The sequence below is a fragment of the Sebastes umbrosus genome, chromosome 8 (assembly GCF_015220745.1).
Source record: "Sebastes umbrosus isolate fSebUmb1 chromosome 8, fSebUmb1.pri, whole genome shotgun sequence".
NCBI lineage: Eukaryota > Metazoa > Chordata > Actinopteri > Perciformes > Sebastidae > Sebastes > Sebastes umbrosus.
In genome coordinates this window covers 13,296,165-13,314,235 of record NC_051276.1, presented here as the reverse complement: position 1 = coordinate 13,314,235, position 18,071 = coordinate 13,296,165, and the positions used below count along the sequence as shown (strand labels likewise).

Genomic DNA, 18,071 nt, shown 5'->3' with positions numbered 1-18,071 from the left:
TCTTCATCTCCTTGTATTTTTACATCTGGTATATTTTTTTGTACTTTGTACTTTGCACCACTAACTTTTTTTACTGCCTTTTTACTAACATGTTTTGCACTATGGAACTTTCCCTCGGGATCAATAAAGTTACTATCTACCTACCTACCTACCTACCTATCTATCTACCTACCTACATACCTACCTACCTGTCTACCTACCTACCTACCTACCTGTCTGTCTGTCTGTCTGTCTGTCTATCTGTCTACCTATCTATCTATTCATCTATCTATCCCCTCACCTCTCTAACCCTTGGACATTGATTTGGCCCCATCCCACTATATTATAGTACATGCTGTAGGCTAAATTAGGTGAACAATAACACCCATTGCTTAAATCTGTCATAGTTTTATTTTCAAACTGTTTGCAATTTACACAAAACAGATAAAACAAACAAACAAAGAGCGACACGTTTCCTTGTCTTTGTTAATAGCAGGCACTTTAAAGCGAAAGGGCGAATCGCCTTTATCCTGAGTGTCTCCGCCGGGCTGCCGTACTCCGGCAGATCGCTAGTAGCACCAGACAGTAACAGTCACGCACAGCAGCGCGTTCACGGACAGGTGAAAGTACTCTTTAGACACTTTACCTCTGAGTATTATCTCTTCAAAACAAGTCAGCAAGTGTATTAACAACACAAGATCAACGTGAGTTCATTAATGTGTCTTTAACTGTCCTGCGTCGCTACTTTTGCACTTGTTTAGGAGCTAAAGGCTAACGCGTTGTACAGTTAGCTGCTGATGCTAATGTAATGCTAGCAGACTGCTAGCAGTTCAACTAGCATCACATTCACCATCACGACTGTCCGCTGGGATTTCACCACTATAACACTACAATCTGCTGGTTTAGATTATATAGATGTGTAGTAAGGGGTTTTATCTGTAAAGAGGTTGCTACTAGAAGCTAACTGGTTGTTTTATGACTTCAAGTTATCTAAACTGTATTGTTCTTTGGTCTCCATCAGTTTTCCTTCTCGAGATGGCATCCTCTACAATGATCACAGTGCCAACCACCGCCTCCCGCTTCGCCCTGCTGCAGATAGACTCCGACTCGGACTCCGACGCCTCCGATGCGGGCAAGAGCGGCACCAAGATCGGCCGAGACGGGAAGACCCGGCAGGGGAAGACTGGAGGAGGAGCCGGAGGGAAAGGAGCTCAGTGCAACGACAAGAAGAAAGACAAGAAGAAGAAGAAGAGGGAGCAGCAGCAGACTGAGGCGAATGAGGTGAGACAGGAGCATCATCATCACCTTCTGCTTCATATACAGTGGATCTGTGGTGTTAGGGTGCATACATACCACCATCTGCTTCATATACAGTAGATCTGTGGTGTTAGGGTGCATACATACCATCCATCTGCTTCATATACAGTAGATCTGTGTTGTTAGGGTGCATACATACCACCATCTGCTTCATATACAGTGGATCTGTGGTGTTAGGGTGCATACATACCATCCATCTGCTTCATATACAGTAGATCTGTGTTGTTAGGGTGCATACATACCACCATCTGCTTCATATACAGTGGATCTGTGTTGTTAGGGTGCATACATACCACCTTCTGCTTCATATACAGTGGATCTGTGGTGTTAGGGTGCATACATACCATCCATCTGCTTCATATACAGTGGATCTGTGGTGTTAGGGTGCATACATACCATCCATCTGCTTCATATACAGTGGATCTGTGGTGTTAGGGTGCATACATACCATCCATCTGCTTCATATACAGTGGATCTGTGTTGTTAGGGTGCATACATACCACCATCTACTTCATGTACAGTGGATCTGTGTTGTTAGGGTGCATACATACCACCATCTACTTCATGTACAGTAGATCTGTGTTGTTAGGGTGCATACATACCACCATCTGCTTCATATACAGTGGATCTGTGGTGTTAGGGTGCATACATACCACCATCTGCTTCATATACAGTAGATCTGTGGTGTTAGGGTGCATACATACCACCATCTGCTTCATATACAGTGGATCCGTGGTGTTAGGGTGCATACATACCATCATCTACTTCATATACAGTGGATCTGTGGTGTTAGGGTGCATACATACCACCATCTGCTTCATATACAGTGGATCTGTGGTGTTAGGGTGCATACATACCACCTTCTGCTTCATATACAGTGGATCTGTGGTGTTAGGGTGCATACATACATGGCTTCTGTGTTGTGTGACAGACATGACTCGAGATTGTACTCAGCTTGTTGTTTCACTTCACCTGAACTGAAACTGTAGAGTTTTGATGACACATCACCAAATGCTTGCTTAGCTAAAACAACACTAGAAATTCCCATAATATTTATTTATTTGTTTTATTTGCACATATATAACACTGCACAAAATCCAGTCAATGAAAAAAACAAACGAAAAGAAATGTGTCAGGAGAGGTCAAGAAGCCACAGACCTCCCCCCCAACCCCAGGAGAGAAAAAAAAAATAACAAAAAAGGAAGAAAGATCTAAACTAACATAATCAACAAAAGTTAAACAACAACAAGAAGTACACAAAATGTGCAGAAAAACCTAACCAAACAGTGGAAAACAATCCAATAAAAACAATGAAATACATACAAAAAACAGTACAGAAGAAAAGAAAATATATCTAAACATATCAAAAGATAATTAGACATCATGAATTAAATGTGATGATAATTTCCTTTCAAAATGTTCTAAGGATCATATCTGTGTTGTTCGGGTGCATACATAACATGGCTTCCGTTTTGTGACAGACACGACTCGTGATTGTGCTCCTCTTGTTGTTTCACTTCACCTGAACTGAAACTGTAGCGGTGGTAGAGCCAGGTACACCTCAGCAGACTGTTTTTGGTTTTGTATTGTTTTGCTGACACATCACCAAATGCTTGTTTAGCTAAAAAGCAACACAAGAAATTCCCCATAATATTAAATCTGTGCTATTAAACAGAGAAAAGAAAGCTGCTATTTGCATTTGTAAATAATGTGAAGATATGTATAGCTGCATCTTTTGTCAGTCAGATGATCAAATAAGGCCCTCAGCGAGGCAAGGCAATTTTATTCTTATTATAATAATTTCATATTATTAATTTTATTTATTTTATAGAGTAAAGAAACCAGAAAATATTCACATTTAAGAAGCTTCCTTAAAAAATTACTCAAACCGATTGATTATTTGATTATCAAAATAGTTAGCCATTAATTTAAGAGTCAACAACTAATCGATAAATCATTGCAGGTCTACTTTACATTAAAATGTAGAGCTGTTAGTCAATGAATTGATAAGTCGGTTGACAGAAAAGAAACTTGCTGCAACCATTGAGATAACCGATTAATCTTGGTTTCAGCTTCTCTAATATGAGGATTTGTTGCCTTTCTTTGTTTTATATTATTATAAACTAAATATCTTTGAGTTTGGGACTGATGGTCTGGAAAAGACAAGGTATTTGCAGAGGTCACCTTGGAATCTGGGAAAGGAATTTGTTTCACAATTTTCTGACACTTTATAGACCAAATAATTCACACACACATACAGCAAATAATCATAAGCCTGCAGTTTTCAGTGTGTTTTTGAAAGTGGACACAGTTGTGACAGATCTCAGGTCATTATCCATAGAACAGGACCAAAGGGACAAAAAGTGCCCTCACCACATGTAGATCTTATTTTGGGTACAGTTAGCAAAGCGCCACCTGATGACCCGAGAGGTCCGACTGGATCCTCGTCGGTGAGCAGGAGGCCTTAATCAGGCGCTGCTTCTGTTCATGCACACACATGGTGATGGTTTCTACAGCTAACAATAAAGCAATTGTATCAGCAATAGTGGTCATAATTAATCTCATATCTCTCTTATATTAGTTACGTAATCTGGCCTTCAAGAAGATTCCTCAGAAGTCGTGTGCCCCGCCTCCCTGCATGACACTGTCAGGAATAGCCGGTGAACTTCTCAGTCCTGCAGCAGGGGACCACAATATGCCGGCAGAGGGCTGGCAGCAGTGGAAGCAGAGGGATGAGCAGGTAAGAGAGAACAACAATGCGTGAGCCATACCATAAATAATGTTCTTTTAATAATTGACGTGCCCTTCAGGAAGCCACATTACTTCCAGCTGTTTTAGTAGAGCTGTTCAGAGGTCAGCAGTTTGATGGTTTGAGGGCTGTGTGCAGCAGTATAAGCCAGAAGCAGGGTATTCTTAGAAGTGATTAACAGATTTTAGATACAATTACTAAACGTATCGCGTCTTTTCTTCTCCTGTTACTGTTGGAGGACGAAAGGATACACCACATCTTGTTTTGTTCCAGGCATTAGGGAAGAGCAGATGCATGAAATATTGTATATTGTCTCTTCCTGATCTAACTGCATTTCAAATTGTTCAGGTCTGACCTTCCAGACAGTACCAACTATTGTCCTCCTCCCTCTGTAGATAACCAGTGAGCTTTACGAGGCTGACTTGGAAAAGGCCTTGATTCTCAGTAAACTGGAGTTCGAACAAAATAAACCGGTAAATTGCCCACACACACGAATACAGTATACCTGTTTTGGGAAGGTAAATTTGAGACGGGGGGGTACAGTCAGATTTGGACTCTTGGCTTAGACTTGTCTGTGTCCAGTCTTAGGGGAGGCCCTGGGGAGGTTTTGACAACCGTGTCTGTGTTTATGTGCATTAGGGCTCAGTAATAATATTGTATTGCATATCGCTTTATCATTTTACAAATTGCTGTTGTCTAAATTAAATATTTCAAGCAAATTGTAATTAAAAGTACCCAAAATTTGTTATTTAAAGGACCAGTGTGCTGCCCTCTGACACACCGGTCAGAGACTTTTAAAGGAACAAGAAAAGATACCGCATTGTTCTATATTGTGTCCTCATCATGCTGCGACTTTGAGAAGTTAGGCAGGTGCCCCTGGTCATTCAAAATAGACATTGGATGTATGATGCCAAAAAAATCCTTCAAGCATCTTTGCATCTTTCTTTGAATAGTCTGTTCTGTTACTGGTGAATTAAATAATAGAGAAAATAGCAACACTAAAAACAGACCTATGTCTGTCTTTGCACAGCGCAGTTTTTAATCCTGCCCTTGAAGCTGAAAGTCGGCACTTTAACCTCATAGTCGCTGTTTGATTTGAAATCCAGTGTGCTGGTGTACAGTCAAAACAAAGAAAAACACATCACTGTCCTAATCATTACAAACCACCTTGAAATAATTTCTAGCATGAAATGGAGGTTGAATTCAGTTCTAATTTAAATTCGTATTCAATGTAATTTGTTTTGAATAGTAATTATTAGTTAAGAACCTTAATTCTGAGTTAAAGTCAAATGATCTCTTTCACTCAGAACAACAACACAAACGCATCCTCGCCAAAGTCACGAGTAGGAAAAGAGGGCGGAGGGAAGAAGGACAAAAAGAAGAATCAGCAGGCAAAAGACAAAAAGACAGTTTCCCTGCAGGACTTCCAGGCTGAAGGCACTGCAGGTGAGAGAAACTTGTCGATCAGTTTCAAAAGCTATCAAACTATGATCTTTGTGTGCTGCAGTCTGTAGCTCCACAGGCTCCCAGAATAATATTTATGCCGATGTACTTTGTCTCTTTGCAGAACATGGGAGTAAGAAACAAGAGAAAGAGGTGAGCATCTTTTTCCTTTCTTAACCCCAATCGTAAATCTGTACTGTTGTACTTGTTTAAGGGTGTAAAGAAAATATCGATACACATGAGTAGCACGATATTATGTTGTGCGATATTGTATCGATTCTCCAAAACACTGTATAGATTTTGAAATAACCTTTTAAAAATACAATGGCCCAGACATGCTCACTCTGTGATAATCACATGCAGTCTGGGGCAAACACCATGCAGTTTTTTGCATGCAGTATAAATATGTGTAAAAAATTGCAATATATATTACTTACAGTATCGCAATATATCACAATATATTGAATCGTAACCATTGTATCATGATACGTATCGTATCGCAAGATTCTTGCCAATACACAACCCTAATTAATATAAAATAAATATTTAAATTATCTGTCAATAATATGCACAGGGTTTTATTTTGGTTTAAATATCATGTATGATATGGCATATCCCTATTGAAACACTGACCTCACTCCCGTCCAGGACGCCAGAGTGGCTAACCTACCAGTGGGAACCGGGCAGGAGGAGCGTTTTTTTAACAAGCTTGAGGATGACGTCACTCGGATTATCCAGCAGGAGAAAAGACGTGAGCAGTACACCAACAGCCACGGACAGGAAGTCATCACCTCCACAGAACACGAACCGGTGAGTACGGGTGTGAATCTTTCGGTATCTCACGATTCAATTCGATTTAGATTCTTGGGGGTCACGAATTGATTCCCGATTCAAAATCGATTCTATATTCAGTACATAGGGGGTGCTAATTTCAGGATCTCCTCCAGTCCGCTGTGCACTTATAAAGGCGGTGTGGCAAATTCTGACATGAAAGCAGAGTAAAGATTATGGAGGTTTTAATCTTTTACACACAGTGACATCACGCTCTACCCGGGCTGCCGTCTGCCATAATACATATTTGTACCTCCGCCTTTAGGGTTTGCACCTCCAGCGGGAAAGTTTAAATTTGTCCTGACTTGCTCTTTTCTACCGGTCCTTCCTGTTAGGATCCCAGAGCAGAGCAGCTGAAGTACGATCTGGAGAAGAAAGACCAGGAAATCGATAAGCTAAAGAAGAACATCTCACAGTGGGAGGTCAGCAGTCAGCAATTTGCTTGAGCGGATTTTATCAGTCAAAACAGTTTAAAAACAACAACAACATTTTTCTTCTTGCTTCTCAACTCTACAGGGGAAATACAGAGAGGTGAAAGCAAGAAATTCCCAGCTGCTTAAGATGCTCCAACAGGGAGAGAGTGAGTTAAACCAAAACTACACTAAATGGCCCTCCTTGCTTTTCCTTCTGTCCTTTTCTGTTCTTTCCTAACAACACTTCAGTACAATCTGTCTGATGTTTCATGATGTTTCTCTTCTTCAGTGAAAGATAAAGCAGAACTCCTTCTACAGGTAGAAGAGCTACTACACATAAAAGAAGAACAGTCATTACAGGTGTGTTATGGTCATATAAGGATTATGAGAAAGGAATACGGGTGTGCGACATATTTGTACATTTATGTGCATTTGAATTATTTTTTTATTTAGGTAACATCACTACACGCTGCCCTTGAACAAGAACGGTCTAAAGTCAAAGGTCTGCAGTCAGAACAACCGAAACATCAGGTGAGAGTTCAAATAATCCCTCATTTACTTCTGATTAGTCTGTAGTAATGTCATCGTAACCAATGAGGCTTAAAAGACGAGATGTGTCATAGGGGGGAGGGTGTCATAGTAGCCTACTTTATGGCTGAGAATTACAATTTTGCAATTATTGAAAAGATCTTTAATAAAAGACCATAAACAAATGATTTCTATTTGAAAATGTTCTATTGTTTATCGGCCACCTTCCATTCGAGTGTACCCAAAAAGTTCTGTCAGGCCGAGCTCAACCAAAGAGCACCTGAACGGACACCATCCCTTTATTTCTAGCAACCTGTCGTGGCAACTTAAAATCCGTTGCTTTATAAAGTAGTACAAAGGAAACCATAAAACACCTCTCCATGCTAGGTGTCAACATCCTCCACAGCAGGGCACCTAACAAAATCTATCACATAGGTGAAATCTATCACATAGGCCCTGTTCAGACCTGGCATTAGCATGCGTCCTGAGTGATCGGATCACAAGTTAACAGCTTTAAGTACGTCTGTTCACACCTAGTATTAGAATGCGTCTCCAGTGGCCACTTGTGATCGGATCTCACTTCCCCACCCTTTATTCAAATAAACATGTAGTAAACGCATGGCTAATACAGCAGACGTCCGTTGAGTAGTTGGTCCTTAATGTGGCCCAGGACACATTCGCGTACACACAGGCCTTATTCAGACCTCAATGCGGATCTCAATGCGTCTTGAGTGCGTTCACACCTGTACTGTCCACTTGTGAACCGATCACTCAGAATGCATGTTAATACCAGGTCTGAATAGGTCCATAGGTGAGCTGATAACCCAGGGTCATAGCATTCCTGCTTTTCCCATGCTCCTGCAGAGCAGAGCCATAAATCTATTTCATCTTATAGTTTACACTTCATATATACATGTAAATATGTTTCTTAAAGATTACCTGCATGTGAACCTTTAATACCACAATTTCCTTAACACGCCATCTGCTGTAACCATCCAACATGGCAGCTCCAGTTGTCCACCATGTCCCAGCCTTCCTTCAATAGCCTTAACAAGGAAGAACTGGTCTCAGATTGAGTTTTAGAGAGATGAGATGCTGTCGTACATCGTACTCTGTTAGAATCCATGAACCCACTGTGTGGGTGGGATTGCATGTGTATTAGCTGATGTTCATGTGTGTGTATACATGGGTGTGCACGCATGCTCCTTCTTTCCCTTTCTGTAGACAAGACAAAAAGCAGCTAGTAAGTCAGAGAGAAGTTGCAGTGTAAGTAAGCCCCAGCACAGGGATAAGAGTGTAATTTAGTTTCTTACTACAGTATATCCAGCTGAGGTCAGAGTAGAAGTAAGCTTAGTTTCAGTTCAGAGAATTTCAACATTTTTTACTTTTTAATAATGCCACAGGGAATTTCATTATCTGTTTTCAAGTTGTTGTTCTTTTTACTTTGTATTTTTATTGACCTACAACTTGAATTAGGTCAATACAATCTTTTGTCATACAAATAATACATAACTGTGTAATAACTGGGCTATTCTGGTTTGCAGGGAAACAAGAAAGGGAAGAAAGGCCCGGAGATGGATCTATGAACGTCTTTTTAGCTCGGACTCCATGCCAGCATATAATGCATGCCCCCCTAATTACACACACACACACACACACAGACACACAGACACACACACACACAAACACACATACACTCCACAGGCAGCAGGACATATTACACACCTGAACAAGAATTACAGAGGCTTTTAAAACTGACAGTTTAAACTTTGTGTTTAAATGGTGGCTTAGCACACGGTGCTGCCCTCTGCAGGCACACAAGCATCTATAGCAGGCTACTGTTGGACGCTGTGTGCCTGTTCATGTTTTGTGGGGGTTTTAATGCCAAAATGACTTGAAATGTATGCTTTTTTTCTTTCTCACTGTTAAGTAAATAAAATTGTGAAATAAATCAGAGGGCATAGAATTATTATTTTAGGACTGCAACTAACAATTATTTTCATCATCGACTTATTCGTCAACTATTTTCTCGATTAATCAATTAGTTGTTTGGTCCTTTAAAATGTCAGAAAATGGTAAAAAAAAAATGTTGATCAGGTTATTTCCAAAGCCCAAGATGACATTTTCAAATGTCTTGTTTTGTCCACAACTCAAAGGCATTCAGTTTACTGTCATAGAAGAGTAAATAAACCAGAAAATATTCACATTTAAGAAGCTGGAATCAGAGAATTGACTTATTTTTTCTTTAAAAAAAAATATTCAAACCGATTAATCGATTATCAAAATATTTGTCGATTAATTTAGTAGTTGACAACTTAATTGATTAATTGTTGTAGCTGTATTGTTATTCCTGGTTTGAGCTGCTATATCTTTAAGTTGACTCATGACTGAAGTTACATAACTATTATAGGCATTAAATAATTTACTAAGAGTGCTGGCAGTGTAAGGAGCTATAGCCTACAATATAACTGGTATCAAAGATATTAAAAGGGTTAGGATTTGTATTCACACCATCCTGCGCAGTTGGATCAGAGCTGGCTCTCATCCACACAACTTTCTGCCGAGTCATCATCCGGACGGCGCTCCTCCTCCTCCTCCTCCTCCTCCTCATCAGGACCGCTCATCTTCATCTTCATCCTCATCCTCAGCGCGGAGGACAGGACAGGACCGGAGATGTCAGGAACGGTTGGAGATGAACAGAGAGCACCGGGTGACCGTCAGAAGTCTGAAACGATCCACGTCACCGTCAAAAGTCCCACGGAGAGCAACGACTTCACCGTCAGAAGAGGCTGCACCGTCACACAGGTCAGGAGGCCAAACGCGTAAAATGTGCGTAAAAAAGGCTTTAAATGTGCGTAAAAGCTGTTTGTCTAACAGTTGTTTCCATTGCTGTGATGTTTTTGGTGTGTATGTGTTTGTGTCCAGCTGAAATGTGGTCTAGCAAAGCGTCTGGGAGTCCCTGCAGAGCAGCTGGACCTGGTCCACTCTGGACGGGTCCTCAGAGAGACAGAAGTCCTGAGTCACCTTAAAGCAGCACGGGATGAGTCAGTCAGCCTCCGTGTGATCCAAAGGTACACAGCCTCATCCACAGCAGATCATATACAGTACATTATGTACCCAGGAGTGCACCACCCATTAATGCACAGCATCAGTCAGACTCTCAATATATTTGACATTAATAAACTTCAGATTTTGTATTTCAATTTCTTGACAATTTCACTACCCACTTCCTTTCACAGTTTCTTTGTAACTATAGGTGCCAGAGTCACTGTTATCACACCAGATCTGTTGACCTACTATATAGTCCTTTTCTACAGAACTAGCCATTTCAGTCAGGTACAGGGGTCCAGTTGTATGGAACAGCTTTCCTGCTTCACTTTGCAGTCACTCCTCATTTCTGGTTTTTAAAAGAGAGCTTAAACAACTTCTCTTGACAGAGTATAAGATTATGTAAATGAGGTGGATACAGTGCAATCATTTGTTATTGTCATCCTGTTTTTTATTAATTATTTTCTCTTTATTTTCCCTTTCTGTCTTTTTATCTCTAACTGTTTGGAAAATAGTTTTCTTTTCTTTCTTTTAGATATTTTAAAACATTGTTATGTCTTTTTGTAAATTGTACATTTTCAGTGTTAGTTGGGTTCCTTTTACAAGCCCTTGGGTTTAGTTTTTTTCAACCCACCTGGGCCTTTATTTGAATATCTCTTCTCGTGTTTTATTTTATTATATGCAGAAGACTCAAATAATGTATCAAAATTGACTTGAGTCCAACACCTCCACATACACATGCATGCACAGTTTTTATCACAGTACTGGAACTCTAGATTCAGATTCAGTTCTTCCTTCTCAGGCCTCAGCATCCGTCTGCTGCTCCCACCTGTGATCCAGCTTCAGAAACGGTCCAGTCGGAGCCTACAGCCGTTCTCGATCCTGTCCCTGATAGCTTCACGCCGTCTCCCACCTCTCCCTTTTGTCTGGGTAAGAACTGCAAAACACAGGAGCTCCTCTCACCACCATGCTTTTCTTCCCTGTCGTCTCTATCTGGGCTGCTGTGGGGTGATCAGATCCCACTCAGCTCTCCAGTTCATTTACATCCGCCTGTTCTTTTGATCTGATCTTGTTTCCACAGTAGAAGGTCTGGACAGTCTTGGCCTGGCAAACAGCGGGGCTTGCTTCTTCCCTGCACTCCAGCGCCAGATGGAGAGCCAGCTGCTGGCTGACCCGGAGATGATGCGCCGTGTCCTGGGCAGCCCCTTCGTGCAGAGCACCCTCTCCGCCTCCGGCCCTCAACTAACCAGACAGCTCATTCTGTCCAATCCCCAAATTCAGCAGCTCCTGCAGACGAACCCAGAGGTGGGAGATATGCTTAACAACGCAGATATTATCACGCAGGTGGGCATAAAAAGGTGTGTGAGAGTGTGCGTTTGAGGTACAGTTTTGTTGCGAGTTATGAATGACATGGTTTAGTGTGTACATTACATATATCGCTCTAATATCTGTGAAGTTCTAGATTTTATATAATAAAAGGCTACATGGCGGAAAGAAATTATTAAAAAATATATAATTTCCTTCTGTCTTTTATGTCTTTTATGAATTAATTAAAGGTTGAGTGTGTAGGATTTGCCAGCATCTAGAGGTGTGGTTGCAGATTGCTACTGTAGAAACATGGTGGAGCAACATGGTTGACTCCATGAAGAGGACCCGCTCCCTATGTAGATATGAAGGGCTCATTCTAAACTAACAAAAACACGATTCTTAGTTTCAGGTGATTATACACTAATGAAAACGTAGTTATGAATATTATATTACATTTCTGCCAATAGATCCCCCGAAGTCTTACACACTGTTCCTTTAATAGGAGATAAAAGATCTTTTTTAGTCAATTCACTGTGACTTGAACATAGTTGCTTCTTCCTTGACTAAAGTTCTCCCAACCACATGTTCAATATGTTCTTGCTCTTGCTTCCCTTTCCAGGTGATGGAGCTCGCCAGGAACCCTGACATGATAGAGGAAGTGATGCATAATGAAGACAGAGCATTAAACAATTTGCTGCCAGAGCAGGAAACCTCTGAAAGCATCGATGGTGATTCTCCAGTAGTGACTACATCATCAGGGACTCAACAGCAAACTGAAAGAGAAAGCAACGAGACTCCACCCGTCTCCAGTCACTCCACAGATCCTCTCAGAGAGCTGACCGCCTCGCCCGGAGCTGATCCAAACCCTCAGAGCGCTGTTACTGCAGGCATGCAAATACAAATCCACACAGTTTAACTACACTAAGAGAAAAAGTAGAAATTCATGCAACCATATGTAAGTGCCATGGAATAGGGGGGTAATCAAACCAATCTGGCAAACATCTGCTTTCTCAGCTTTCTGTCTTTTGATGTATTTCAAGTTATTTTAAAGGTGTTTGTTACTCACTGCCATTTCCTCCCAAGTAAAGTATACGTATACATTTCTCCCTGTTTTTTTCTTCATCTTGTATCTGTGGCCTTTTTCCACAGGTTTGCAATCACTGCTGGAGGAGATCATGTCCAGTCCAGGCCTGATGGAGAGCCTGCTGTCTGGGCCCTATGTCAACAGTCTCCTCAACTGCCTCGGCCAGAACCCTGACCTGGCTGCACAGGTGACGCACACACAATTCATGGGTGCATGCAAATACATGAACATGCATGATAGGGAACGCTTGACAGGCAATCAGGTCGCTTATTTTCACTTGACAACTGCATAGAATTAGTTTTTTAGGTTATGTTATTTATGAGCATCTGAATGAATCATAAATCATATTATAAGCTGCAATTCAGAGGTGTGGATCCAGGCTACAATCCTCCCCTCCCCACTTCTTGTTAACATATCCCCGTAATCTCTCCTACAGACTCAGACAGGACTTATAGCTCTCATTTTCATTCTGTTTCAGATGCTGCTGAGCCACCCTTTGTTTTCGGGAAATCCTCAGCTGCAGCAGGAGATGAGACAGCAGATCCCTCTCTTCCTGCAACAGGTTAGTTTACTCTCACTAAGAAAGTCTCTCACTTCTTGCAACTAGATAAACAGTATTATGATTTGCTCAACATTGGGGAAAAATGTCTTGTGTATGATCAACACTCATATTTTGAAACATTTATTCCTACATAGATATCCTTAAAACAGATGTTTATATTGTTAGTGTCTTATATACTTTTTAGCCACACTAGCACTGGCTAACACATAGTGCAGAGTTTCTGCTTATCGGACTGGAGGCTCACGAGGACTGCCTGCTTATTTTAGGTGGCAACTGTGGCTCAACGGGCATATCGGATTGTCCTTTAACCACAAGGTTGGCGATTCGATCCCCGGTTCCTACTGTCCACATCTTGAAGTGTCCTTCAGCAAACCACTGCCCCAAGTTGCTCCATGGGCACTTTACAGCAGACCACTGCTCTGAAAAAAAGTTTAGAATGGGTTAAATGTTATATGACGAAAGTAATAAAGTTAAGTTTAGCAGTTTGCATCTAAAGCTGGTGACGATGGTCCATCACTGGAATGCTTTCTCATTAAAAAAATGTACGCATGAATAATTAACTTCATCATCAGATACAGCTATCAGCGGTGTAGTCTTCCATTGTAAGCTCCACACAGTCTCTGCTCAAACTCCAGTGCGTATTGTTCATGATTAATAACTTCATTATTAATGGTCAGTGATGAATGTGTAGATACAGAGTCCAGAGCTGCTGTCAGCCATGTTGAACCCCAGAGCTATGGAGGCTCTGCTACACATCCAGCAGGGCCTACAGACTCTGGCTGAGGAGGCTCCTGCACTGATACCTACGTGAGTGTAAATACGCAAAAATAAACACACACAGTATACCTCAGTAAAAGCAGTACTTTTATGCAAAGTGCATTAAAGAAATTGTAAAAAGTTTCATGAGTTGCCACCTTGTGTCTGTCTTGCAGAGCTGGTGTTCATGCTGCCCCTGAGCTGGCATCTGACTCTGTCCTTAACAACCAATCAGGAAGTGGTCCTCACGTTGCCATGGTGACAGAGCAGCAGCAGCAGCAGTTTGTGCAACAGATGCTACAGGCGCTGGCTAACACCAATCATGGGGTATCTCACTATTTCCTTCTATCCTTCGTCGTCTGCTTCTGTAATTGATCTGAACTTCTCCTAGATTTGAAATATCACCAGTAAATAAGATTTTCAGGCCAAAAGCCGACTGGAAACTTCTTTTTACATTGCTGGCCTCTTCTTATTAATATCACAAAAGGAAAGTGTATGATACAACATGTCCCTGATATTGAACCTATAATGGTTCAGTACTCACTGTACATACAGTAGCACACATTTTTAAAAAAGTACCACACTAAGAGAGTAACTGTACCCAGTCTAATAATCCTGCTTGCACTGACAGCCAGTGGTTTCCAGTATAGTACCACCCCACACCACATCTGGCCACATCCAGCTGGGATGTTTGGTATTGTCAGAGGTTCAAGATTCAATTGAACTAAATTGACGTTGATCTCCAGAAAGTCATTGAATCTGTTTGTTGTATTTATTTAAAAACCATGAACGGTTTCAGCAGAGACACACATAAGTTATTGTAATGAGTACGACTGTAAATAACTCTCCTGTCATGTCCTGCCAGATCCATGTGGAGGAGGCTGAGTTCCAGGACGAGCTTGAGCATCTGAGCTCAATGGGTTTCAGAGACAGAGAGGCGAACCTTCAGGTCCTCATCAGCACTGGAGGAGATCTCACCACTGCCATACAACATCTGCTCAGTCACTGACACACACACACACACACACACACAGATGTTGATCTGTGCACCTATACATATAGGCTAATGCACGTACTTATGTCCATATGACATATAAGCACCTACACTCAAACATAACAATGTCATTATAAACAATGACAAAGTGCTTTACAAAAAAAAACACAGGAGAAATGCAAGCCATATTAATATTGCTGTACTTTCAAAGACATACTTATATTCATTCCTTAACTCCCGTCACTAACCTCTGTCTGCAGTAGTAAATTATATTATTCAGTCCTAGCATAACAGTCACCCTTACCTTCGTACACTTTACACTTGTATTTCCTTTTTTTAAAAGAGGGTGCCGTATGCTGCACACATTGTAAAGCCTGTTGAGGCAAATTTGTGATTTATGATATTGGGCTATATAAATACAAGTAAAAAATAAATGTATTTTATGAAGTGAGAAATGAGAAAATGTACACATATACAGCCGAAGGATTTTTATGTTCTTTTTGTCCTTCCAGAGTGAGTGCTTGAGGTTAATATCAGGATAGAAACAATCACTGTGGTGCAGGTCAGTACAGGTACTGATATCCACCTCACATACTGTAGACTTGTAGCTGTTGCATACATATTCAGAGGCAGGTCATGTATTATTGATCTCTGTGCAACGCAAAGCTCAGGCCTCTTTTCATCTTGCCACCTGGACAATAATGAGAGCTTCTAACACAGTCAGATGTTCCTGGAGGCACACAGACGATTCACACTCTCTATCAGCAGATTTAACCAAGAGCACAATCTGTTGCTGTCCCCTCCCTCCCTCCTTCTCTCCCTCCCTCCCTCGCTGATCTTGTGTCTTCTTGTCCATCACATGCTGTAGAGATCAGACACACCAGGTAATTATACGGAGCTCCAAAAAGATGCATTTCCACGTTTATCACACAGGCACAGAAAGTCTGATTTGCAGTTAATCTTCTCAACACACTCACACAGGAGAAACATTTAGATTGAATCCAAAACTGAGAAAAACTCATTTTAACCCTTTTGTAACTTACAACACAACCCGTGCTGCTGATGATTACGAACATTTACTTTACATAGATGAGGCTCTTTGTGTCCAACTATCTTTCACTGCACTGACTATTAACACCTGTGATTTGTTGTTCTGTATTTAAGCTTGTATTCAACAGAGCCACAGTAAACACACCATGCTGCAGTGTTTCTGTGCCATAAGGAGCGCTGCATGTTGTATCCCAACTGACTGGGCAACATACGTTCACTCATCTAGCTGACTTGTGGATCTGATGTAAGTCAATAAACATAATTCAGTTGTACCTTAATTATGTACGTATGCACTTTGTCCTTTCACATGAATTTATGATGATGTCCTGCTTTAAAAAGCGTGTTGTTTTATTCCATGTCTGTGTTCATTGTGATGTTCATAGTTCTATAATAGGGTTAACAGTAGTTCATTCAAGTCTTTTAAGAGCTGCTACAATTTTTATTATCAACTAATTTGTCGATTTTCTTTAATGACTAATGTATTGATAGTTAAGTCTATAAAATGTTAGAAAATAGAGAAAAATATCAATCACAACTTGCCAGAGGCCAAGGTGACGTCTTCAAGGTGTCTGTTTTGTTCAACAAAGAGTACGAAATTCAACTTGCATTGTGTTAAACAGAGAAATGCAGCAGAATCCTCACATTTTAGAAGCTGAAAACACATTATGATGTACCCTGAGTAGATGTAGCAATCAATAAAGACACAAGTCAAACACAAACTGGTTTACCATCTTTGATTAATAAAAACATAGTCATTTATTATATCCACCACCCCTTTCACTGAATATGAGAGAAAATCCCATCAAAATTAGTTATTAGAGATCAAATCAAACATATTATCTGTTACTACTGTTGTACTATTCAACTATGAACACTAGAGGGCAGGTACACTCAACCTCCTCAGTAACATCAGCTGTTTTGGTTTGTACAGCTGGGATTATGCACAAAATTATTATTTTGGATTCTTTATTATTCTCATACTATTTACCTTTAGTGTAAATCATGACCCTGAAATGTTCGGCTCAAACACGCAAACATGACAAACCAACTGCCAAAATTGTTCTGTAATTTATTTATATAAACTAATAATAAACAAGCACAAAGTCATATTTACAGGTGGTTTTCAGCCACATATTTAAGTGCATAATAAGGTGTGAGTGTGTGTGTGTCTGAGAGGGTTGTGCTCTGTTCTCCATTGTGTCCTCACTCTCAGAGACCGAGTGGATTAACTGACACACATGACACGTACTCCGACATCAGATATATGTGTGCATATGATCCACTTGACAACCTGTGTGTGTGTTTGTCTGTTGCTGCCAGACTGAGGGGGTTTTAATCTCTAGTGATGTGTGTGTGTTGCAGTGTGTTTGTGTGTGCGTGTGTGTGCCCGTTCGTCTGGATGTGTGAGATATGAGAGTAGCCAAGGGGGTTTTCTGGATTAGAAGCTCCTAAAATATTCGGGTTGAGGTTTGCAGATGAGTCACGCCACAAAAACAGCACTAGAGTGCTGAGTGGCGGTGTGAGTGTTTGAGTGTGTGGTGTCATTGCGGTCATGGTCACCTGTGTGTGTGTGTGTGTTTGTGTGTCTTCTGAAGATGCTTATAGATCACAAAGTCTTGACCTGATCTGACCTTCAGTCTGGTATCAACCTATTGTCAAAGGAGCTAAACCTCCCTCGCAGCAGTGTATAGTGGTAAAATGTTAAATCTAAATCCCTTTAATCGTTTTACTTTATTCAGTGTGAAGATTGTACTTTAAGATTGGTTGGTGCATTTGGCAGGTGATGTCAAAACATGAAAGGTGGGTTGGCAGATCAAATGATAATAAAATGTGATTTGCAGTTGCTTGCAACTGAACTAATCCATTTGCTGAAGCTAAGTTGTGAGAAACTCCAGCAAAGCAGCTTTGATTTTAAAAAAATCTATTGAAGAACAGATTAGAGAAACCTGTAATGCTGAGGGGAAAACAGAAAGATCATCTGCAGTCATGTGAAACAATAAAATAGTGTT

At 40.8% G+C, this 18,071-nt stretch overlaps 2 protein-coding genes across 6 annotated transcripts; both read left to right on the top strand.

Moving 5' to 3' along the window:
• The first annotated feature begins 461 nt into the window (after nucleotides 1–461).
• On the top strand, nucleotides 462–16,340 carry gkap1 (G kinase anchoring protein 1). 5 transcript variants are annotated; one of them, XR_005207813.1, is made up of 13 exons: nucleotides 521–683; nucleotides 1,001–1,260; nucleotides 3,878–4,036; nucleotides 4,441–4,518; nucleotides 5,353–5,491; nucleotides 5,613–5,641; nucleotides 6,137–6,298; nucleotides 6,655–6,741; nucleotides 6,836–6,899; nucleotides 7,022–7,092; nucleotides 7,186–7,263; nucleotides 8,805–8,951; nucleotides 15,029–16,340. XR_005207813.1 is itself a non-coding variant. In XM_037777120.1 (12 exons), the coding sequence occupies exons 2-12, from the start codon at nucleotides 1,015–1,017 to the stop codon at nucleotides 8,844–8,846; spliced, it is 1,155 nt and encodes a 384-aa protein (XP_037633048.1). In that variant the 5' UTR covers nucleotides 462–599; nucleotides 1,001–1,014; the 3' UTR covers nucleotides 8,847–8,985. The 5 variants fall into 5 exon arrangements, 3 of the variants coding, with proteins under 3 accessions (XP_037633048.1, XP_037633049.1, XP_037633047.1); XR_005207814.1 differs by lacking the exon at nucleotides 15,029–16,340 and having other exon boundaries at nucleotides 8,805–8,899; nucleotides 8,936–9,200; XM_037777120.1 differs by lacking the exon at nucleotides 15,029–16,340 and having other exon boundaries at nucleotides 462–599; nucleotides 8,805–8,985.
• Nucleotides 9,689–15,027, top strand: LOC119493238 (ubiquilin-1-like). Its single transcript, XM_037778389.1, has 10 exons — nucleotides 9,689–10,065; nucleotides 10,186–10,331; nucleotides 11,111–11,238; nucleotides 11,390–11,652; nucleotides 12,236–12,503; nucleotides 12,766–12,887; nucleotides 13,179–13,262; nucleotides 13,954–14,069; nucleotides 14,195–14,345; nucleotides 14,884–15,027. The coding sequence occupies exons 1-10, from the start codon at nucleotides 9,934–9,936 to the stop codon at nucleotides 15,025–15,027; spliced, it is 1,554 nt and encodes a 517-aa protein (XP_037634317.1). The 5' UTR covers nucleotides 9,689–9,933.
• Nucleotides 16,341–18,071: the final 1,731 nt, after the last annotated feature.